Genomic DNA, 24,792 nt, shown 5'->3' with positions numbered 1-24,792 from the left:
CTCTTTCGGGGATCTGATGTGTGAAAATAATGAAATCATATTTGTTTCGCTAACTCATCCTTGACTAAACAGGTGCTCGACTTTCTGAGCCCAGCTGTTGGTCATTTTCTGCTGCTTGTTACTTACTGAGTGCATTAGGTCATTGGGTTCGTGACTGGTTTGGTTCAACTCCCTGATGAATATGAGTGAAACAAAACCCGTTTTCAGACATGACCTGCGGGTAAAATCTGGAGAACTGGGTCCAGAGCTTACCCAGAGTTTTCCTTTCACACCTGCACAACACAGGAGGTCTTCTGCATTCACAACAGCAACTAATACTCCGCATTATTTAGGCTTATTAACTCCGCTGCTGAGATCACAGGATTTCTTTTTAACAAAGCACAGAAACCGGCGTCGGCTCTTATCACCACAAACTCTCTAGACTCTGTTTGCATCCGTCGCATGTTGGAAGCGTCATCAACCCCCAACTCGCTCGCGGTGAAGCGGGGGATCCCCTGCTGTGTTCACACATCGAATCATCCTGACTTTCTACGAACTTTATGCCAGGAGGCCTGTGGATGAGGTTAAACATTAATTATACAGACTGTGGAGTATTGTTGCTCACTTTATATTTATCTCGACCAAGTTTTCACGGCTGTCTGCAGGATTACGCAAAAACTACTCAACCAATTACTATAAAATGTTGTGTTGGTGTGGGTCTGTCTCTAAATTGGGGGAGGAATGTGCCCTCAGATCAACTTTCTAGTCTCTTTCATTAACTTTTGTAACGGTCATTTTAAACTGTGTCTACCAAAGTTTCTCTCGTATGCACACAGGTTTTGGGTTCAAGGTGTTTTCTGTTGAGTGGTTCCTGATGTTGACCTGTAAGTCCAACTGCACGCGATAAAACAGGAAGTTACACAGATGAAGTTGACTTGCCTTCATTTTTCAATTCTTTTCACACGTTGTCAAAACCTGTGAATTTGAGTTGACATGTAAATGTGAAAATAAAACAGCAATCACACAAAGAAATGGAACTAATGACTATTTTGCTTGTCAGAATTTGTTGGTTTTAAACTAAATTTAACAAATGTAAAACATTTGAATATTGAGAATGGCCACTCACTACGTGGTATGGTTACAATTGTACGGGGTTGAGATTTAAATATTATCAATCGTTATAGCTTTTCATTCAGATTTAATTTCTAACATGTTCATTGTTGAAACTCCGAATCAAAATACTAGAAGCCCGAACACCCGAAGCCACTTTTGAGTTAATTGACAAAATGTAATTATGTAATTATTGTTAGTTCACTTATGTTTTACATTTAAAAAAATGTATAGGCTTGATTATACTGTTAACAAATTCTGACTGTGATGTTACTTCATGTTTGAAATATCAACGGTCACCTCTTTAAGCTTTGCCCGGAAGAAAAATCTAAACTAGTAGCAGGATCTATATTCTACAGTAAATATGAAGATGCACGGCTCGGATGGAGGAAGGTGATCGTATGTTGTAGTTTTTCTGGGTTCAGCTCTCACTCACGCACGATAAACACATAGAAATAAATATGTTTTTGACAGTTTGTGATTATGCAGTTTGGGTCTATGGCACACTGGTAGAATATCACTTTAAATATAGGCTGTAGGTTAAGAAATGCATTGTCAACAATTGAAGAAGGAAGAGAAAACAGTAGTTATCAGTTTGCCTGAAGGTTTGAAGTTCGGTTCACATACACATGATGTGATGGGGCAAACGGAGAAGAGAAGTCTGTCTCGGGTACAAACTCGGTTGTTTTTCAATCCAATAACAATCCAATGTGTAGTCTATCTTGTTGCTTCTGGTCGGGTCTCTGAGTTGGACCATCCAGGCCCAGTGGAGCACATCACAGGCTTTTTGGGGGGGGGGGGGGGGGGGGCGTAGAGATTTGGCAAAGCCACAGTGATGTCCTCAGTCCAGGTGAAGTTCCCATCACTGAATTCAGGAGCTTGTGCTGCACTCCCCTTCTTGAATAATCCACTTTAGGAGAGAATATATCTATTATATTGATCGTACATCAGTTTAGTCCGTATGTGTGAACATGAATAATTCTCTTCCAAAGCTGGAAACCCAAATACTACAGCATCAGTCTGAGATGCTACGAAGAGAGAAAAACACTTTGGGCTTCCTCAGTGGCAAAAGAGTTGGAAGGAGTTGGAGACTTTACTCCAAAATGAGCTTTATGTAAAGTAAAGAGTCCATATGCTCACAAAATAATATGAGTACTGTTAACGTGCCTATTGTTTCAGTCTGCTTTGATTCATGGAGCGTCTCCATCGGATCATCAAGACAATCTAGGCCCTCTTTGGTAGATATTGAGAAAGACTTATTCATGTTGACAAGTCAGGAATCAGGATTGAACTGTCTTGTTTCGCTGTGGGTCGTCCGTTTACCCCTCTCCCGACAGCCAATGATACAAATCCCGAGTCAGTATCCACAGGGCCTTCGCCCCACTCGGCTCTTCTCAGCTTTCGTCTTTCTTCCTGCCTTTCTTCCGATGGAAAACGCCACAGTCTGTGAAATAGACAAGATGAGAATCCATTAAGGGTCAAGGAACACGATTGGTTTGCTCATATGCCCACATTTAGTAGGTAATTACTAATTTAAATTAAAAAAACTTGCTTTGAATTCCCAATTAACACTATAACTCATGTAAATCATGAAATTATTATTAGATTTAAAGTGTAAATATTACACATTACAACTGTTTTTTTTAATCACATAATCAACTTAGGGACATTCAAGTCAGTAGTTAGGATCATTTGTAAACTTAATTAGTCCAAAACCCCAAATGTGGCTCAACAATCGAGGTCTGAGCCGAACTGTGGATTTCAAGCTCAACTCAAACGCTGCAGCCCTGATTTTTGTAGTTATTTGTTGTAGTATTTATTTATTTCATTTCATTTATTTATCTGAATGTGGGTTTTAAAGAATCCTGTCGTTGGAACTCAAACTGAAGTGTTGACAGACGTGAATCCCTTTCCCATGATCAGTGGCTCTGATAAACGATACCAGTAGCGACATGCTCCCCCTGTGTACCTGGATTGTAACAGTGTCTCACTTTCTCCTTCTCTTCTTCAGACCGCCTCCGTATAAACCAAACCCATCATATCTCAGATGCTTAGCAATGTTTGTGGTGTTGCCACAGAGCCGCAGTCCTCCCACACATCCCACAGTGTTGTTCACACAACTGAGAAACCACACCCGACTGACCTTCTGCTCAGATATCCACATCAATGTCAACACTGTGCAGCGGCGCACCACTTTCTGAAGAAGTAGTTCTTATCAGGGCAGAACAAACAAAGGACGTTCACACCTCAAGGTGGATTCCAAGATGTTTTGTTCGGAAATATGCGCCTGATTTACTACTTTGAACTGAAAAGTGAATGACGAGCACATGTGAATGACGAACACCGTTCCCATGCAGTTCTAATAGACAACAATGGGGTGGGGGTGCGGTTGGGGGGGGGGGGCTGGAGGTAACATTGAACCTTTTTGGGGTCGAGAGTTTAAATAGAGAAACGTGTCCATAGAGTTGTGAGGTTTTCACTCTACTTGAGATAAGGGATTCAGCCTCAGAGGGTTATTTTAAACATAAGGGTTTTTCCTGGCTTAAAATGAATGGGTGCAATCCTGTTCATGTGCATACACACGCACGTTTAATGCCCCTTCTACTGACTGAGGAGTTTGACTAATTACATGGTTGAAAAATAATGTTATTATCACAACACTACAAAGAGTGCATGATCGTTCCTCCGGCTCTGTCTTGGCTCAGTCGTTGGTTCATGAATAGTTTATTGTTGTGAAATCCTATTGTATCTTACTGGCTGGCTTTGGCATGTCACTCAAGCATGGACTTCCTCCTAAGGGTGACAGGCAGCTCCCCTGACGAAACAAAGGAGCAGGAACCAAACCAACACCTCTGCCTTGATAAAGGTAAGCACAGGTATAGAAATCGTAGATGTGTATCCCTTTCCAGCATTGCAGTCCCGGGATGGCACCGTATATCATTCAAGTTGGATTCATCGCTTTTTTCACAAGATTTAGAATTCTAAAGCTAATTCTAGGTACACGTTTTCGATTTTTTTGCTGAATGTCGCCCTAGTCTGAGGACAGGGAGACTTTTTGTATTTCAGAATTCTCCATTTTGTCCCTAATCCAAAGAGGCCAAGATTGTTAACTTTGGCCATAAATGTGTTTGTTTGCCTCGAGTCAAAGGGGTTATTGAGATTTTGGTGTCTTTGGAACACACTGTGACTCACAGACAGACAAGGGAGTGATGGATTATCCTCAGGGATCGTTTTTGAGACTTGAGTTTGTATTTTCTACAATGAACAATAACACCGTTACAAATGAGAAAAACCCAAGATGACCAAAGTGGAGAAAAGAAAAGAGGGAAGTCTTCATGACCATCTTTCAGAGATGATTTAATTCCATGCTCAAAAGACTGTGAGCTACTTCTTATAAAACCCACAAGAGAGATGTTTCTTCAAGGAATGTAGTTTCCCAGATGTTAACATACATACTGTTGCATCGAGAAAAGGATTACCCTTGGTATAAGTGCATAGCAACATCTGTAAAACATCTGTGTAACATCTTTCTTGATACGCTGTTAGTGATGTTTAGTTTAACAGGAAATTAGGGATCAAGAATGAAGTTCAAAGAAGTCAAGAAGCATGATGACGCGAATTGGGAAAGTGGCCATCAAATTCTCCAGTTCTGGAATCCAAGGCTTTAGCATCAATCCTGTACTGAGAATCCAGCATGAAAATGTCAGAGGAGAAGGTGTCACTACAATGTCGGGATGAGCAGAACCAGCTGTTGCACAGGGAGAAACCCATTAGAAACCCATGCATGGAGATGACAATGACTCAGAACCACCCATGTCCACAAACTGGGGAAAACAGATCCCATTCAGAGGAGGGATTCAACCCCAGATCTAAAACTGAAGGAGGTCGGGAAGGAGAGAGACGCTCGGCCCTCGGAATGACATCACACCTGAATTACCCGAGTCGATAGCGTTCCAGTTGCACAGGAACTAGCCATGGTTAGCAAAACCAGTTCATAATGACGCATTACGCAGGATTTCACGCACATTAACACCACAGACATTGGACAGAACTATGTGTATGACAAATTTAATAACTGAATGTCGAGTAAAAAGTAAAAAGTGCCTTTCTACAACATATTTGGTCCATTCTCATGATTCTGTGGTGTGCTGGAAATCGTTCATGGAGCCAGATGTAAAACTGGCAGAGATATCGTCTAGTTCTATAATGTGTGTGTGTGTGTGTGTGTGTGTGTGTGTGTGTGTGTGTGTGTGTGTGTGCGTGTGCGTGTGTGGAATTTAAATCCTGTGATAAATGTGTTTTTCGTATGTCTGCAGATTAATATCAGTATCACTTGTAAATCTCTCAGAAACAAAACCTATTGGTGCGTACTGTCCTGGCAGGCAAATCAATTTGAGTCACGTCTCAACTGACACTTAAATATAACAATATTCAGTTTCTGCCAATAGAACAGATTCACCTAAATCTTACACACTGGACCTTTAAATTGTTTTCTTCATTTCATACATTGTCACAAGGTTCTTTGCATAGCAAGGGTGTGACCTTACAATAGTATGAGAGAAACCCAACAGTCGGCCACAGTTTGAATGTGAAGAGCGAAAAAAATCAACCTGTGTGAGTCTCACAACATGTTTGGTCCCCACAAGTTTTAGATTTGCATCGAAATGTCGGTTACTACATAGCGGTCCCATTAGGATTAAACATTTCTAGCTGTAGGCCACAGTGTTACTGCTGCATTTCATCTGTTATACTCACAGTCCTGCTGCGCGCCGCTGCTGGCAAAGCAGTCGCTGAAGAGGCAGTACATGGTTTGGCAGAAGTTGTCTAAGAGGGATTTTGGAGAAGCGAACCTCCAGCTGGACTTCGGCACTCGTTCAGGCTCCTCTGTTAAACAATCCCAAATGTCCTGGACTGTCTCTGGAAGCTCTTTCTGGAACACCTACACACACGTGAACGATTACTGTCATTGGGATAAGATAAAATGCTTTTTTTGTAAATGTTGCTCCGGGATTCTGAGGTGAGTCAGGAAGATGGAAAACTGAGACAATTCAGATGAATGGAAGAGATGCACGTCCTTGACCTCTTCAACTTTGCGTATATTTTTAACCAAATTAATTGAGATAACGATGGAACGCCACAAGAAAAGGACAAATTAGGATAAAATGTAGAACGTCTGATGTGGTTGTCTCTGCTGACATCAAACTCTCTGCTTAAACCTAAGTTATGGGGGGATGATGCCTGATAAAAACATCTGTAAGCAAATGGATCTGAATTTAATTTGTTCGATTATCTATGTCTGACGTTAAGAAGCTGGCCTTGAAGTTTCTATTGCTCCGACTTCTGTCCTGAAACGACTCAGAGTTCAGAAAAGACTTATTCATGCTGAAAAAATGCAGCGGAACATTAGATTTTTTTGATCAAATAGCAGTGAAGATGAGTCACAATCACAGAAGTAAAAAAAACCAGCATCCCAGTCTTCATTACCCAGCAAAAAATCCCTCTTACGCATTTCACTCAATGATCAATGCGTTTACTAAATTCACCTTCAATTAACTTTTTTTGGGGTCATAAATAGCTGCGTTTAATCTTCTAATGATGAGGGCATTCATTCCCTGTATTGATAAATAGAATCAATGTGATATCCATCTGCTGCCAAATCTCATCCGACCCTCTGAGTCTGGGGGAAAGTTAATTCACTTATTGAATTGCTTCATTTGCAGAGGAAGTGAATACAGCTGTGGTGCAGATCCGTGACCTCTGCCTCACCTCGGCTGGATGCGACTCCACAAAGACTCCCTCAGCATCCCTGAACCGTCGTTCCAGCTCTGCAGTGTACGGCCGCGAAGGATGTCTCTCCGCCATCACCCGGATGATCTGAAATTTTAATTAGTCTTTAGGTTAGTATATAACAACATTACCTTGTGAATGACACTATAAAGAAATCTAAAGTATCTTCTATCTAATCATTCTAGAAATGTCTGTCTGTATGTGATGTGCACATCTCAAGAACCATTCAGCTTATGGGCTTCACACTTGGAATATGTGTTGTTTAGCTATGAGGAACGTTAATCTTGTACTATATGCTACGATGAACTGATGAAGTGGAATCCATTCAAGGTCAAAAGAGGCCCACTAGCCACAGCTACTCTTCACCCCCCCCCCCCCACCAGCCTCACAGAAGCTGTTTCCCACGACAGGGAAAGACCTGGACCCTCAAACACTAATCTGCAGCGTGCAGGGCATCGCTGTAAGTAAAAGGTGGGCCTTGTCTTCAGGCTAACAGAGTTACGCTCTCGCTCAGAGAAACATTTTTGTTAAGTGCAGTTGCTTTTCCATATTTTCACACATAGAATAACCAATAGGAAGTAATTAATAACCTAAAATGAATAACGTTGTTCTCTTTGGAGCTGCTGTCTGGTCGCTTCCTGATGGAGTCTGTGTGGTGAGTCCAGGTCAGAACCTGAAGGTGGAGAGAGTCACATCAGTGGTGACCTGACCTGGACCCACCACACAGACTCCATAACCACCCAAGACGGCCAGACAGCGGCTCTTCTTCCTCCGCAGGCTGCGGAGGCTCAACATGGATTCCAGGATTCTCTGCAACTTCTACAGGTGCACCATACAGAGTATCCTGACTGGCTGCATCACCGCCTGGTACGGCAGCTGCACCGCCCTGAACCGTAAGGCTCTAAAGAGGGTGGTGAAGTCTGCTCAGCACATCACCAGGATGGAGCTGCCATCCATGGAGGACCTCTACACCCAGCGGTGCAGGAAGAAGGCCAACCGGATCATTAAGGACACCAATCACCCCAGGTGTAGGTGTGTTTTTTTATATATATATATATCTTTTTTTATTTTATTTATTTTTTATATTAAATTCTATATTTATTTAAATTTTTTGCTTGTGTAATATTTCGAGCATTGCTAGAAGAGAGCCTGTGACCAAAGCCTTTCATTGCCAGCGACTGCTGAATTTAATTGTCGTGCACATGACAATAAAGTCTTGAATCTTGAATCTTGAATCTTGGAATTCCTGCTGGATCCAACATGTAATGAAGTCGATATTTTTAGCTTATTGGGGGTTGATTTCATTAAGTTGGTGGTCGGCCTCTAAGTGCATTACTGTCCACAGAGCCTGGTGTGTTGCAACTGACTGCGAAGAACCATGAGACTCACTTAGCTCTAAACGAGTCAGTATTAGGTTAAGTGAGCATCAACTGTGGTTTGAGGGTGTTGCCATTTTGAATAACTGGGGGTTATTTGCAATCAGTGCCTCCTTAATGCAGGGTTAGGGTTAGATTACAGAGGCTTGGGCCCCCGAGGTTAAAGAGGGCTCAACAGAGAGCTGTGGGGGGGGGGGGGGGGGGGGGGGGGGGGGGACACGCCTCATTAGGTTTCTCAGCAGCTTAAGTGAGTGGCACTAGCTAGTTCAGTTTTGACCTGAAGGCAAAAAGCGGGTGAGGAGGGTGTTGCACGTTGTTTAAGTGTCTTTTCTTTAATCAAATAATTTGTATTAAAAATCATTCTATCTCAAATCAAATCTATCTCATATCAAAATTCTAAATTCACCTTACAATACATCATGAATAAAACCATGAAGAATAAAAGCCAAACCAAACATTAGAATCACATTAGCAGACGCAAGCACCTATCAATACGACATATGGAACAAAAGAATAGTTCAAAGTAAAACCAAGGTTCAAATCAGGTACTTCAACAAAAATCTATATGTAACATTTTGTGATGCTGATATTGTGACATTTTAAGATGTGAAAATTATTATTAACATGTCAAATATTCTTTCTCTGTTTTGGTGGATATAAGTTACAAGTTCTATTTAGTTTGACCTGGAATGACTGAATTTAACATCAGCTCCTCCCTCTCTCTTTCTGTGCACGTAGCTTCGCGGCGATAGAAAAGATTGAGGAGCATTTTCGACCAAACTGTAAAAACAAAAAGCGTTTTAGTGAGCGGCGTAATTCTATTGGCCGAGTTGTAATAAAAGGAACCGCAGCATTTTATGACAGGAACCGGGTCATTAATACTTCACATGTCAGGACTTTGATGCCCGAGCAGATTTACTGTAGACGGAATTCAGTTCTCTCATGAAATGCTGTGTTCTGCATTTAACCGACTAAATATGTTCCAACGGTAACTGACACTCTGCGTTTCCACTTAAGAGGGAAGTGGGCTCAACATGCAGCGGAGCTCAAGGTCATCAGTCAGTCGGCTCTGTACGAGTCTCTCTGAGGAACCACGACCAACGACCACACGCGCAGATTCTCAATATTTTGTAAACAGGACACATCGGATTCTTCTAATTAAGCCAATTAAAGAAACTGAATTTACACGACTAGTTGGTTACAAAGTTTTACCTGTTTGTAATACAATAAATTCACATTAACAAGTGCAATATATTGTAGAGTCAAACAATTTATCACTTGGTTGCAGGATTTTGGGATCTCAGATAACTTATATTTTACAGGATAAACAGATCCTGTGCAGAAAAGATATATAAAATGATAAGAGTTTACATTTTATATAAACAAATTTCATTTACTTAATTCAAGTTCTTATAATTGGTTGTATTTGGGTATCCTTGTTTATCTACAACTAATTTGTCATAAGTATTTGATAACGACATCTTAGGAGTCACTGCCAACTTTTTATTTCATGTATCAGCCAATATATCAGCATTGGGATTTTCTATTCCTTAATATTGTTAGCCAAAAATACATATTGGTCAAACATATTAAAACTGTTGTGTCTTCAGTAGAACACACACTCACTGGAAAGCTTGTTCTAAGTGAACAGCCCCTGATTTGTGCTGCACGGTGAATGGACATCATCCGGCTGTTTGTATTTTATGACCCTCAATCAACTTCAATTACATTTTTCCATCTGTTTTTCCATCCCATGCACTTCTGACATTCAAAGCTAAATGAGTGTTGCAAGCTGCTAATGTGTCTCTTAGCGTCTCATATTGGTTTTGAATGACGACAGAGAGACACTGTCTTTGTACTTGGTATTTTGAAGTGATCCTTATCTCAAAGGAAAAGCTTTTTCCGTACCTTTTTTAACACTCCTTGGTTGACCTGGAACCACAGCCTCTGGAGAACCAGCTCATCCAATCCCTCCACCTGCAACTTCTAATGAGGAGAGGAGAGGAGAGGAGAGGAGAGGAGAGGAGAGGAGACGAGAGGAGAGGAGAGGAGAGGAGAGGAGAGGAGAGGAGAGGAGAGGATGTTAGGACGATGATGTATAAAGTGAAATTATTAACGGCTCAGGTTCAGTTGGAAGTTTAATGGTCTGGTGTCTCCAGATCTCCAGATTAATGGTGGAATAAAGCCAAAGGCTTCAAGTCTGGACTTAGGCAGGAAATGGAAGAGAGTCAATAAATCAAGACTCAAAGAGTAAAAGCTTGTCATCATTTTTACCATTCTGCGGATGTTTGACAGTTTGAAGATTTCCTTCTGATGAACCCTGATGGTGTAGTTGATGGGGAAGTTGTGCTTCTGTAACACAGTTAAAAAGAAGGGAGAGAGAAATTACAAATCCATTAATGTTTTATTCATCAAATGATCAATTTGCACACTTTAAAAATCCATTAATGTTTTCAAATTAGTTGGAACATAAAACAAACACTTTCAAGTTCATAAGACACAAGGCCGCCATTGTGTCCTCGTGTGGGGAAGGAAAATTTGAAGTTATTAATCTTAGTTTTATTACAGTATTTTTTATTTGTATACACACGATGTTTGATTATTATTGCTGAAAGCAGTTTCATTTACTTGACAAGGAACGTATTCATACTTTATCAAGACTGACGACCCAACTGAGGTTTTATTGATGTTATCAGAGTTTGAAAACCGCAAATATGAAAACCCCCGGATAGTTCAGTTTTGAAAACTTTAACCAGGCAGAGATATTTTAATTTATGTCACTAGGAAGTGATTTTGACAGTGACACAAATTTGGGAATGAGTTAGACAGAGGCGTATCTAGGGGTGGGGGCCAAGGGGGCACTGGCCCCAGCTGCAATCTGATTGGCCCCTGAAGTGGCCCTGTCCCGTCAACAGGCGTCAGGATCTCTCATCTTTTGTTTCTTCTATTTTGATGATGCTTCTTTTTTTAAACATATCTTCGTGCAATCTTATAAATGATCGAATCCTCCTTTAAATCCAATTGAAATGAAAAACAATGTTTCAATTCATGTCGTAAAGTCTCTTCTTGTTGTAACCATTGTTATTATTTTTGTTTTCTATTGTCCACTTGGCTTTAGGGTCAATACCTTCAAAGAGATGCCAATACCAAACACAGATTAATATATTAAAGTGTGTTTTTGGAGTGCAAGATGTTGCTGTTAAAAAAAAAAGCAGCGCAGACACACGGACAAGCTTGTACAACACAGGAACTTCAGAGATGAAGCTATGGATGCTTGGAGAGATGGATGGACAGACACAGACATGAGGAGCACAGCATGAGGTCCACAGCATGAGGAGCACAAGAGAAGACAATATGGAAACTGACTGAGGGATAAATACCACGGCAACGTTTTGGAAAATGAAAAACAGGTCAAGTTTGAGAGTTTGTGAAATGGAAAACAGGAAATCTCAAAAAGGTGCACAGTGTTTAATGGTCGCTTGTTCTTTGAGGTATGTTTTCTCTGGTGAGGTGGGTGTGACATAGCTGTAACCCGATCAAGACTAAAGATTCAACCTTCATAATGAAACACAATTGTTTAATGAGGTTACAGGTGCCGCCTCTTTTTTCTCAATCACCATCATTTCCCTTTAAACAGAACCATTTAAACAGTTTGCTTATGTCTGGCTGAACGTGCCCCAGGTGAGGAGGTGGGTCTGGAAAAGTCTGGGGGTTATCTCCCAGGCAGGTGGCGTACGACAGCAGAGTCAGAGGTCGTGACAACAGGCCACTCACTTTCCCACACCTGGGGGCACTTGCTGAGCTGACAACGCCTTCTCGGACATATTCTTACAATCCTGTCATCATTCTCTCACCATGTACCGTCGCCTGTGGCTGAGGCTGTCGTTGAGCGTCTTTAAGGGCGTGCACATGCTGGCTGGCGTCAGGGCCGTCAGAACAGGTTCAAGCAGACACAGGCCTACGGAGACAAGAGCAACAGATCACCAGGTGAACTTTCATTTTTCAGCAAAGTGTAAAACTGCCGTGCACGTGCCAGGACTCAGAGTATATGCTCACAGTCTACATACGGACTGGGTCTGTGTTTGTTTTACAGTCTGGCTACAACACATAGAGACACAGGGTTACTTGACTTGTTTGGCCAAACCGCCGTATATACGGCCTGTCTCAGTAAATTAGTGTTGTGTGTAACACATGTGTAGGTGCACAGGGTGTTTCTATGCTTGTGTTGTGGCGTGATTCCTATGAGATGGACAGGATGATTACGTTGGTTTAACAGCTTCAAGCGTAGACCATATATAAAGATGGAACGACATGACAGCTCCCCACAAGTGCCCCCTGGTGGCTGGCAACAGTACAGGTCACAAACTGGCTGCCTCCTCCGTGAAAGTGGACGGGACATGGAGCAAAGTACAAAACGTTAAATACATTTACTCAAAGATTGTTTCTGTCTTTTGAGGAAGTCCTTATCACACTGACGTATGTTCAAGGGTTTATATTTCTGATAAGTTTGGTTTTAAGTAGTTATTTGACGCTATTAAAAACAGCCCAATACCAATGCTCCACACCACGATTTCTGTTGGTTAAAAACAGCGCTTTGATAATAATCATTCACAGCGAGAGACAAGACTTGAAGTCTAACTTCAGCACTTCCTCTTTGAGCCCCTCTGGGTCAGTTACGCCACTGACGTGTACTCAATAGCACGTTGACCTCGTGGTGACTTCAGGGAATCCCCACAGTCAGTAGGAAACCACACACGTCAACAGCTTGTTCTACACATTTCTACAAGTGACCGATGCTCTCGACTTTCTCTTGACCTTTGTTTCATTTATACGGACTCACTGTCCTTAAGCCTTAATCCTATCTGGTAAAACGCTCCAGTAAAACACACACAGGGGTCAGATTTGCAGAAAGCTTCGAGATAATCAGGCTAGCGAGTCGTTGTTTTGAATCGTACTACTTTTGGGTCAGTCTATCACAGACAGATGGGGTATTGTTTCATTACTTCAATCAGGTACACTACTTCTACGTGGCTTCTTCTTCATCACTTTACTGCCGTCAGTATTAACTCATTTGTGGGATTCATATTCACTCCCCCCCCCACCCCACTGCTCCACCTTTCGCCCTGCAGTAATCCGTCACATTTTGTTGAGTGCTCCCACTCGGCGCCACACGAAACAACATTGGAGTGAATGGATTTGAACTGCGATTCTCTCGTCATCCCAAAGTCACCTGACAATAAAACAGCTTTTCAATTCTCAGCACAAGGTTTCTCTGGTTGGACATCTGTCTGCAGCACAATTCCCAGTGGCTAACAGTCGGCTGAAGTTACTGTAGCGCGTTGGTTTCCCTCTCGCTCTCATTCCTCTCGCACAATTACCCTCTGACAGCGGACTTTTAACACCTCAGTCTTCATCATCAGTGACTGACGTAGCTCCTGGCGGTCTGACAGATTTTCTCTCTGGCTCATATTTGAACTGGCCTTCAGCACCGCCGCACAGGCAGCGGGCCATAAAAATCTCCATTAACGTTTTATTGTCTTTTTACTGGGGTGCGCATGAAAGCGTGCTGCATGCGAGACGCTAATAACTAGCTTAAACATGTCATGAATTTATTGCAGAGCACGTTTCACTAGCTTCTCTAGAAACTCTTGCAGGTTAAGATGGAATAACGAAACATTTGAAAATCCTGAAATATAAAAACCCCAATCAACATTTTGTTAGTTAGTCAATTCCACAATCTGAATTGAATATTAAGCCAAGGATAGAGTCAGAAAGCTCTGAATTTGAACTACAGTCCCAAATCAAGCGTCATTTACATAATTTACTGATCATTATACAAACAGTTATAATCCCTCTGGACATGATGATACGATAGAGTCATAAAATGTTCTATGAATCTGACAGAAATGTGTTTTGGGATTGTTTCACATTCCAGGAAAACTACAGGTTCACAGCATCAGATGTTGTTTTTGAATAGAAAGCCTCAGTGTAACCAGGTCTCCGATGAAGAGGGTTGAGTAGAAAAAATAAAAACAGTCAGAGAAACTTATTGTGACAGCTACCAAGAGCCTGTGATTGACTTTGAAGATAATCAAATTAGAGTTTCACTCATTAGTTGTCTTCATCTTTCAGTAACTGTATAAGTAAGACAAGGTTTCGATGATGACTGGCATCTCTGCAATAAAAGCATGTCAGGGAAACTTTCTCACCAAAACAAGTTTTTAAAAAATGAATTAAAGCAGATGTTGGAAACAAAGCCTGCTCTCAACTGAACTGATGGGGACACGTTGACACTATTATTCCATGGAGTCCCGTTTCTACACAAAGCCCGGAGCCTGCATTACCCACAGTTCGACCAGGGTGAACAGTTGAGGTGAGGGTGAGGGGTGGAGGGTGGTCAGCGCAGCAGGAGCCCGGACATGATGTAGAAACTCTGCTGCAGGAGTCGTTTTGTTATTTTGTTTACCGGACATCAGCACCGGCATCGGGCCTTTTTACCAACAGCTTTCGAAATCAGTCGCATGTTAGGAAACATCATCAACACGCCCACTTGGACACTCTCTGGAGGTTTAACTAGGAGGCTGGCAGGAAACACTGACTTCTCGCACAAGCCCCTCTGGATAAAGTCAGGAGGTCATGACCGCACATCCGTCCGGGGCAACTTGGGTTACGGCATCTTGCCCGAGGAACCTTCCTTTGAAAATTCCCTGAGGTGCTCTACACTTTTGCATACAATGGAAGAAGAAAGATCAAAGTAGTTTTGTTCGTAATAAAAATGAAAACCAAGATCCTGACATTTTATGTAAATCTTACATTAATATCATGTAATTTTGCAGCAGGAAAATACATGTGAGGAAACAACGAGTGATGGCTTCCCTTTAAACTGAAGCTTTACATTTCTCATAAATATCATTGCTTCTCACAAGCTGAGACATTTACAGTTAACGACTGAATTAGAATCATAAACTGCTCCGAGAAAGACGATCGGCCCTGAACGAAAAGAAGAGCTCTTTGGATCGTGGGAATACTATTACTATTACTATTATTTTAAGAATGCAATAAAAGGGATTTGCATCTCACCTCACATGAACATGCTTGTCTTGCCATTTAACACATTTTCAGGTTAAAAAAAATATTTTTCAATCCTGAACCCAATGCAAAAACAAAACATTTGACAAATAATTGAATAAGGAAAAGAAAACATCGTCCAAATGATTTCCAACATTTCAGTGCAGGGTTTTCAAAAGTGTGTTTGACCTTATTAGAAACCACTTTTACACACTGACCACACAACTCCGGGGATCTCGCTTGTTTTGCAAAGTTGTTCCAGCACAGCATGAATTATTTGGAAACCTTAGAGCTCGAGTGGAAGAACTTCCCCCGGAGCTAAAACTGTAGCTGCCACTTTATCCAAACCCTCATGCACTGTGAGTATGTTAAATCTGCTACACTATAAGATCAGATTCATTATTATTATTATTATTATTCTTGATATATTATAATAATAATCTATTCTTCCACTGTATCCCAAAGTAGAAGGGCGCTCAGAGAACACAGTCCTCCGCCAGGGCCCATGAAAACCACATCTAAATTAAATAGAGTAGATTACCACTTTTACCAATTTCTACATAAGCAGTGTTCACTTTCAATTTAAGGAAAACCTCATGTTTTGATAACTGGAACTGGCAACACTCCTCTTATGAAACCACATTTAAATTCCCTTCAGATTTCTACTTGGATCTGCACCAAATTGCACTAAATCATTCCTAGCAAGTAAATCCATAAAGATCCATGAAGTATTCTCTGAGAAATCAACGTAAACATTAAAAAATAAATAAAATCTTGCATAGTAACAAAAGTGACAATCTGGATCCACACCAAATTTCAATGGGCTCTTCTCTGACCCACACCACACCTTCCTCCAAGTTTCATGGTAATCCCTCAGGTGGATTTTTTCATAGACCTGCTAACGAAACACACGCAGACGAAAGCAAACCCTCTCTCGCTGAGGTAATAACTGAAGTATTGTCACATTCAACAACACAACAGCAGTGAGAATTTCATATTTTTAACACAATTGGTCGTAAAACCACCTCCGACCACTCCATCTTCTATAAGAACAACCATATGTGTCCTTGCATGCGTCTGTGTGTTGTGTGATACCGACACTCTGCTGACAGCCTTTTAACTCCCAGGTAAGAGGGTGGAAGAGCCGCTGCTCCATCTGGAAGTCATCCTTCGTGTAGAGCACAGAAAATGACTCTCAGATGAAGTATGCAAAAGCTCAATATCCAAGAAAAGTCTTTATTTTGTTTTTTATTCACAGCTGCTTCTTTTTACCTGCATTGAATTCCACTATATCCAGACCATTGATGCAGAGGAGCAGCTCGTTATAATCGTCATTACTCACATTACATTACTCGTACCGTATATTACGAGGAAACGACTGCCCCTTGATTTAGCAGTGGGACAATATGAATTGAGTCATCTCAGTTAGTTTGGTTGTAAATGATGATGGATGTGTGTATGAGTCTGTGCTGGCTGTCAAAGAACTGCACATGTGCAAATTTCAGAGAGGCTGTAAATGCTCCATAAAATGTGTTCCTGCATCTGATCCTGCGTGCAGGCACATGTCGCTACACGTGCGAATGCTTGTAACTGTGTCTGCACGTGTGTTTGTGTTTCAGTCTGTGAGAGAGAGAGACTGAATGGACTAATTTGCACTGATTTTTTTATTTTATAAGTGTTCTTGGCAATAGTGGCATGATTTTTGTAGTGTTTCAGTCTGTTGAATCTGTTTGAGCCACACACACACACACACACACACACACACACACACACACACACACACACACACACACACACACACACACACACACACACACACACACACACAACTGGGAGTGATTCGTTGGTCAAACTGTTTTCAGATAAAACAGATAGATAAAATAAGATAATTTAAGATAAGATAATCCATTATTAGCCCCTCAATGGGAAAGTGTGCAATATTACAGCAGCAAGTCAAAAATAGGCAGCAATAAGTAATAATAAGTATCATAAGTGTAAGGAAATATAGACAAATATGAATGGATTCATTTAACGACTTGTGAGCGGTAGCCTGCGATCAGTGGCCCTCATCCCATTCCATCAGTCTGGAAACTACTGCAAACCATCCACAATGCTTCTGAATGATAACTCACAACTCGAATACTTCTATCATATCTACTTAACTGACTTCCAATATGCAAAGAGTGTATTTACGATTCCGCAACGTACTTATATAAAAGCAGAGATCCCCTGCTGACTTGATCTGCGCCTCATTTAGTAGGAAAAGTAAGTGTCTCTACAGTGAAAAGCCTGATTGACCCTTCAGGGGTTTTAGCTCCTGTCAGTACCCAAGTGGCAACATTCCTCAGGTAGCTTTTCTCTGAAAAAAATTAGTGGGACGCACCTGTGCCTCCGGCCCTGTTTGAGTGTTGGTGGTAAAGGAGCTGCCCGCTCTGAGACCACTGATACATTAAGTAGTTAAAAGTAGCACAACAACAACAGTAAATTATTACACTATAATATCAGGTCAAGGCTTTTGCCTCTGATACTTAAAGTTTATCGTGCTGAGAACACTAGGTCAACCTACACACTGACCTTCACACTACGTCTTGAGTCCCTGAGAGACGACTGCATGTTTCTCTTGGGCTGAACGAACCAACAGCAAAGGCTGGACACGCGGCTGTCGTGGAAGTATTTGCTCTTCCCCTGGGTGAAATCCAGAGAATTGGCTACAGAGTTTACCCAGAGTTTGTCTTTCACACACGCACAACGCAGCGGGAGGTTCTCTGCACAGACGTGGTCACAACAGCATCAAATCCTCCGCATGTACCAGGCTGAGCAGACTGAGGCAGGAAGTGACGATATGCACCTCTGCAGTTCATGTGTGAGCTTTAGAGGCCGCCTCCACCGAAGAGCTGAGGCCTGAGCATGGGGTCAACTTTTTCTAAAAAGATCAGGGTCACCAAAAATATTCCTCTATTAATCGGCTGATCAATACACACACCATTTTAACCACACAATTCCACATCCACTTTACCCACTGCAGGAAATTGAACGGAGCGTAGCCTAAAAGCTGGAGGTAAACTGTTCTATAATTCAGAGAAACACACAGAAAACTATTAGAATGAGGTTATTTTTCTCCATCTGTGCTGTCATTTGTCTTTTAGCTCTCCGGTGCACTAATGTATTCGGTGGTGTGTGCTGCAGTGAAGGAATACGAACAAATGGAGAGTAATGACTCCTTTTCCAGGGTTATAACCCTATTGAGTCTGTCGAAGGTGAGAGGACGGAGCCTGCGAGGACGGGCTCGTTCCGGGAGACTCCACAAACAGATAACTGAGACACTGAGTGATTTATAACCACACAAACATCACTGCTCTCTGCTCTTGGTTTTTCTCAGTCCACAAACTGAAACCTTAGTACCCGTGATAAATGTGACCATTTTTTCTGCATTAACTCATTCAATTTTAAATATATATATATATATACACAATATACTTTACAACCTCTAAAACATGTCAAGCAGACTACACACATCGTGCGTCCATCTACACAACAGCAATCGTCTCGAGTCTGCATTTGTGTAAAATCTCCTCATGCTTCCACAAGTCTTCTCATGCTTCTGGCAAAGACTGAGGTGAAGACAAGGACTTCAACTTCGAAGAATCCAGCTCTATGGTCGACAGTGTGTCCTCAGACAACCCCATCAATCCTGTGAACAGCTCACAACAATAACTTCTGTCTGGCTGTCAATTTCTAAAACGTATCCTCCACCATTCATCTGCATGGATGCACAGCTGGGCTCCACCACAGCGAGCGCTCAGCAGGAAGAGAAACATGCGCGACGGGTCGTCACGATATCACAAATAAGTAAATGGGTTCAGGTAACGGGCAGATTAGTGTGCATGTCTTTGGGCTGTGGGAGGAAACACAGGAGGATTTCAGAAGTCAGATCTGGACACAGGCTTCTTGCTCTGAGAAGGGAATTTAATTTGCAAGTAGAACCTGAACTACTCACTCGATTTGCTTTTGCACACAAACCATGAGTGGGCCCCACTCACCAGCTCAACTTCAGCCTGAGTGTGAAGTGTGAAACCAATGTCTCTTGAGGATGTGAGGACAATGCATTTTTTAAAAGTGACAAAACAATGTTGCCGCAGATGGGCCAAACCGAAATGAAAAACACATTGAACCCACAAGTGGACGACTGCATTTTTCGTCACGACCACGAACGTGAAACCACAAAAGATGAAGTGCGGGGCTGCACCCTGACACACTCTGTGCGTCTGAACCACGACGAGCTGTCAGTTGTCCCTTTATCTCTGGTGCAGCCTCTGCAGACCATCTATAACCCTGAGCTGCACGACAAGTGATTGGTGTCTTCCGGGTCCGAGTCCCAGCTGCACCACTTCTCTCCGTTTTCCCTCCAACCCTTTTTGGTTTATGTTTGAACCCCGCAGCTGGTAATCTTTCTCATTCTGGCTTGTTACAATGCTAAATGGATTCACACAGCGCTTCACACTACTACGTTCTCAGTCAAGGATCCCTCTGGAGAAATATGGAGCCAGGAATCAAACCACTGACCCTCGGATTAGTGGGCGACCCGCGGTACCTCCTCACCAACTATCTTACGCTGCACAGTTGTACAAAATATGGACCGTTAGCCCCGTCTGACTTGATTTCAACAGCCGGTCCTCTTCAGTAGATCTTTTGAAAGTGGCCACCTGTGGAGGTTCGAGGTCAATCACCAATAAAACCTTTATGGTCAAGGATTCTATTTCCACTTGTGACTTCAATTTCTTAAGTTTCTGTTTGAGACTCGGTCAGATGCCAATTCTTCTTTCGTCGTGGTTTATCCCATTGCACATACATTTTGGAATAGTCCTTTGTTATCTGGACGGGGGGGGGGGGGGGCAGATTGAAAAATATACGTCAACCTTTAAATTTGGGGCCATTACATCACTTTTCTTTTGTCAATCTCATACATACTCTGAATCTAATTCTTACATATGGCCTGGATCCTGTCAATCAACATACTATGAACATGCATGTTCCTGATGATGCAGCTGTCTTTCTTAGTGTCCCGCCCATTTGACTACAGACAATATAGAAAGATGGACGACTTGACCTCCCCAACGGGGAGGTCAAGTCGTCAAGTCGTCAAGTCGTCATTTATCTCCGGTCGTCAAGATGTTAAAGACCCATATTATTTTACTGGAATTCCCTAGAGACCACGTCTAACATGTACAAAATACCACTGCAAGTGCTTTTATGACCACATCTATTTTGAAAAAAATTTTTTTAAAATAGATTTTAAAAACGTACTGCTGCTTTTGAAATCACAGAGCAGCCTTGCCCCATCTACCATTAACGAGCTTTTCCCACACGTCCATCCCTGTTCGTACTCGCAGATCTGCAGACCAGCTGTTGCTCCTGGTCCCAAGGGGGACAGCTTGAGACGAGAGGGTGGTGGGGCTCCTCCGACGGTGGAATAACCTTCCCTCGGGAACCGGACAAGCTTCGTTTCCATTTCTTGATTCCATTAAAACTGTAAAAATATGTTTTGCTTATTGTTCAGATTTTCACACACAAGTCCAAGGGGAATAGCTAAACATGTTGCCACCAGCCGTCAGTGTATTTTCTCATTCTGATCAGTTTATAAAGATTGAACATGAAGGAGCAGGTGTTACATTACTCTACATGTGCTTCTGTCTGTGGTATTTAACTGTGATTAGTAATTATTCTCGTTGTGCAGTGCTGTGTTTTAATGCGGGAACATCTGAAACAAATGCATGTACACAGAAGTCCGACTGCAATAAGCTGACGGGTTTCTTGAAATCAATCATCGCTCAGGGGTCTGACTTACAAGTTTTCATGTTTTTCTCCAGGGGCGGTAAAGCTTTGATCCTGATATTCTAGAGAATTTGAAAATACTTATTCCAGGTAAAGTTCCATAAAATTGCAATTTGAACAAAGAAAATTGTTTATAGACGAGTCCAAAAATACAATTTCACTGTTTTCAGTATTTGGCATGAGGTAAATAATCCTCCTGTATATTTATCAGTCGGTAATAAATTAGATATAGAAAAAGTTATTGTAAGTAGAAACACTTAAGTTGAGTTTTTAGTTCAAGGGGGTTCTGCTGACACAAGGGGTAGAAAACTTCACAGTCAGAATTTAGGAATCCTGAGTTCTCTCCTCCCTTTATTTCACTTTGTCAGCGTACTTTATAGCCAGAGGATCATGGAGGCTGTAGATCAACCAGTTAAACCAATAGGACTTATGTTCCTAGTTTATGTTGTCTTGTGGAACCACTGGACTGTGATGATGAACGCTGTAAACCAAAAGTAAATCAAGAGGTACAGATATTTCGTGTGGAATCAAGAATGAGATGAAAACATTGTGACAGACCTGAGAGTGTTGGTCAGCATTTGTGATTTTGGAGAAATTAGAGACTTGTTGATTTGCATATAACACAAACAACTCTGCGACGAGGGAGGAATTAGTCAGGGAAGAGAATCTGACCAGGACTGAGAGAGATGTCACGGGCGAACAGGAAGGACTGATGGTGGTGAAAGTTCAAGACAAACACAACAAGATCTGCTGCAAGTTTTGTGGTGACAAAACAAGAACAAATGCGCAGCCTTCGGGCAACAAGTGTGGAAAAGAAAACAATTTGGTGAAAAAAAATTAGACATAAAAGAAAAATAGAAAATGCAAGACATTGCATGGAAGACCGAGCATGACGGTGAAACATGTGAGGAAATTATGACTGCAACAAGAGTAAATGGGGACAATGAGGGGATAAATAAAACGAAAGAGGTTCATGGTTGAGGTCAACACGTCTTTGCAGGACTGGTGACAGACAAAAACATCCAGATCGAGTGGAGCGAGCCCATTAAATCACCTAAACCCAGACACACAGCTGGAGCGTATAGATGGATATAGAGAACAGGTCTGTGATGTAGAACGAGACCAGGTTGTGTCGCAGAAACAACAAAGTGCGCAGACTGGAGATGAACGTGGCAGATGAGAATGGCAGGATTCCCGTGTGAGGCAAGAGGTCCCGCGACGACAAAAAGAAAAGAAAAGACGTGACAAGGCAGTAGAGAATACAGATTTCTATTTGGACCTGCACACACACCACACACTCAACTATCCATCCCCTAAACACGTCCGATTTTTATCTTCAAGATCCATGAATTAGTTCATGAGGAATCAACACAAATGCTCAAAGTGCTGCTCATTGTGGGAACTGTTGAGTTTCTCTGTCATGTTTCAAGGTCTCTACCTTAATATGTTATGATTTGGCAGGTAAAATTTGAATTTAAATGTCCCAAACATCCGCTTATCTTTTATTTTTTATTCATTTGTTTTGGGAATATACAAATAAAGTTATCCTCATTATTATTATTATTATTACTGTTATTATGTTTAGGAAAGTGAATTAAAGAAAAGGTCTTCCCTGACCCAAAACACATCCTTCCACCGAGTTTCGTAGGAATCTGTTGGGTTGTTTTTGTGTGACCTTGCTTACAAACAAACAAAGCAACAAACGAACGGACAGGGGTGAAAACATAACCTCCTTGTAAAGAGGAACTGGAGAAGTATCTGGAGATCGTCTCCCCAGTGGAATGTAGCGCGGACAGGATTAGTAGTATGGCCTCATTCCATGTGAAATGTTTACTGCTCACTTAAGAGGCCTCAAGTTTATTGACCTGGTATGTGCCCTCTTGACCACTGAGGTCGGTGGACGGGGCCCTGCTGGTCACCTCCAGGTACAGCTTGTGCTGGCTGAAGGAAGATATCGGCTTTAGCTACAAGCTTTCATCTCTCCAGCAAGTAAACTACACTAATTTAAAGGTGGTTTGTTTTTTTACATTCCTGTAACTAACACCTGGAAATAACATGGTGTCACAGCAAGGTCTCGTCCTCCAGTAAAATGTTAAACCTCTAGTCACCTTCTGGTTTGTGCATTAAAAGGACCTATACTTATGAAGTATTTCTTTCCACTAGCTGGTGTGGTTGTGCTCTGGGAATCTCCACCACTGTTTAACCCGTGGGTAAAACAAACAGGTATCACGGGAATCAGATGTTTTGTTGTCGTGCGTTTGTTTCTTTCATCCAAACTGCTTCGTTGCAGTTATAGACTTTGAATGAGGCCTTGTGAGCGTTGAGAATAGGTTTAACATTTAACCAGATAAAATTATCCAAATCATATTTTGATGTGTTACGAGGCTACTTCATTACATATTTGTCCCCGTTTGACCTGGACAATGGCCTGGTAGCCTGAAACCTACCACATTCCAGGCTGCATAATGTTTTTATAAATATAATTTCAGCCATTCTTCTAATAATCATGTCCCGTCCTCATGCACCCTGTTGTTTACTGCTCTTGATGCGTTCTTGGTTTTCACGGTGCCCTCAGTCTAACTAATTCACACTCGTGCTGTTTTGTGTTTTGATCCAAGAGGTTAGCTGGTGATTTTGGGGGAGGACGCAAACCACGCGTTTGCTCTTCTTATCTTAAAACAAATCCAGGAGCCATTAGAACCACTAAAGACACGCTTAGTGAATCAGATGAGCTTAGTATGCCAGCGAAACAAAAACACAACTGTGGCTTACAGAGATACAGCAGGGAAAGGGTGATTATGATTATTAAAATTATTAAAGAATTATTATCAAAGGCTGGGGTGCATGAGCGAGGACGTGCATAATGCCAACTGCACCATCTGCCACCAGGTTTCCTCCACTAGTCACAGAGGAATTTGCAGTATTAAATAAATATGTCCATATTTTCCTTGTGTCTTCCTGCTGCTGCTCCACAGCCTCGTTCATGTTGTCTGTCCTTGATCTTCCGTCCTTTATGTGTGCGTGTGTGTGTGTGTGTGTGTGTGTGTGTGTGTGTGTGTGTGTAAATGGGCTGTCTTTATATAACCATCGACCACCCAAAGCACTTCACACTAGTCGCATTCACCCATTCCACTTTCACACTATTGACACACTGTCGGCACAGTTGTCTGGGGCAAATCAGTAACTTCAAAATCAGCTTGTGTTTGATTGTCACATCTTTATTGTTTATGAGTGGAAATCTACGATTTTACAGGCTAAAAGTTTGATGCAAACTAAATATCAATGACTCAACAACCATCTCCTTCGATTTGCATTTTTGACTCAGAGGTGATGAAGAAGCTGCAGGATACAGCCCAAGGGAAGCACTTACAAATATAAACCTGTTTATAAATGCATGTGTAGTTCACGGTAGTACCTCTTACAACCATGTCTCTGTGCATTTGAATGTTATTGCTTTAGATAAGTCTCCTATTTGAAGGGGAATGCATTGGACAAACTGGGCATCGTGCAATAATCACATATTTATTACAGGTGCAAAATCGTCGGAGCTCCTCAGTCTGAGCTCAATTAATCCAACACTCATCTCAGGTGAGACAACCTGGATAGAAAAGTTGTATGTAAAAGAAATTGGAAAAAAAAC

The 24,792-nt window shown here is 41.8% G+C and overlaps 2 protein-coding genes across 3 annotated transcripts in view; both read right to left on the bottom strand.

Moving 5' to 3' along the window:
- lonp2 (lon peptidase 2, peroxisomal) overlaps positions 1–6,280 on the bottom strand; it is a 36,225-nt gene extending 29,945 nt beyond the window's left edge. Inside the window, exon 1 of the mRNA XM_034587647.1 lies at positions 6,261–6,280. The gene's annotated coding sequence lies outside the window, so the exon portion shown is untranslated. The remainder of the gene's footprint in view (positions 1–6,260) is intronic.
- Positions 1,406–24,792, bottom strand: part of il34 (interleukin 34) — a 34,568-nt gene continuing 11,181 nt past the window's right edge. The window contains exons 3-9 of one of the 2 annotated variants that reach the window (XM_034587651.1): positions 12,107–12,210; positions 10,527–10,604; positions 10,161–10,238; positions 6,856–6,963; positions 5,845–6,028; positions 2,473–2,533; positions 1,406–2,355 (exon numbers count right to left, since the gene is read on the bottom strand). In XM_034587651.1, the coding sequence (XP_034443542.1) occupies positions 2,484–2,533; positions 5,845–6,028; positions 6,856–6,963; positions 10,161–10,238; positions 10,527–10,604; positions 12,107–12,210 (602 nt within the window). In that variant the 3' untranslated portion in view covers positions 1,406–2,355; positions 2,473–2,483. Of the gene's footprint in view, positions 2,356–2,384; positions 2,534–5,844; positions 6,029–6,855; positions 6,964–10,160; positions 10,239–10,526; positions 10,605–12,106; positions 12,211–24,792 lie in introns of those variants that run through there. The other variant, XM_034587650.1, reaches the window with a different exon arrangement.

Source organism: Hippoglossus hippoglossus, chromosome 6 (genome assembly GCF_009819705.1).
Source record: "Hippoglossus hippoglossus isolate fHipHip1 chromosome 6, fHipHip1.pri, whole genome shotgun sequence".
In the NCBI taxonomy this organism is placed as follows: Eukaryota; Metazoa; Chordata; class Actinopteri; order Pleuronectiformes; family Pleuronectidae; genus Hippoglossus; species Hippoglossus hippoglossus.
The sequence above is the reverse complement of the archived record's forward strand: the minus strand, read 5'-3'. Positions and strand labels throughout refer to the sequence as shown.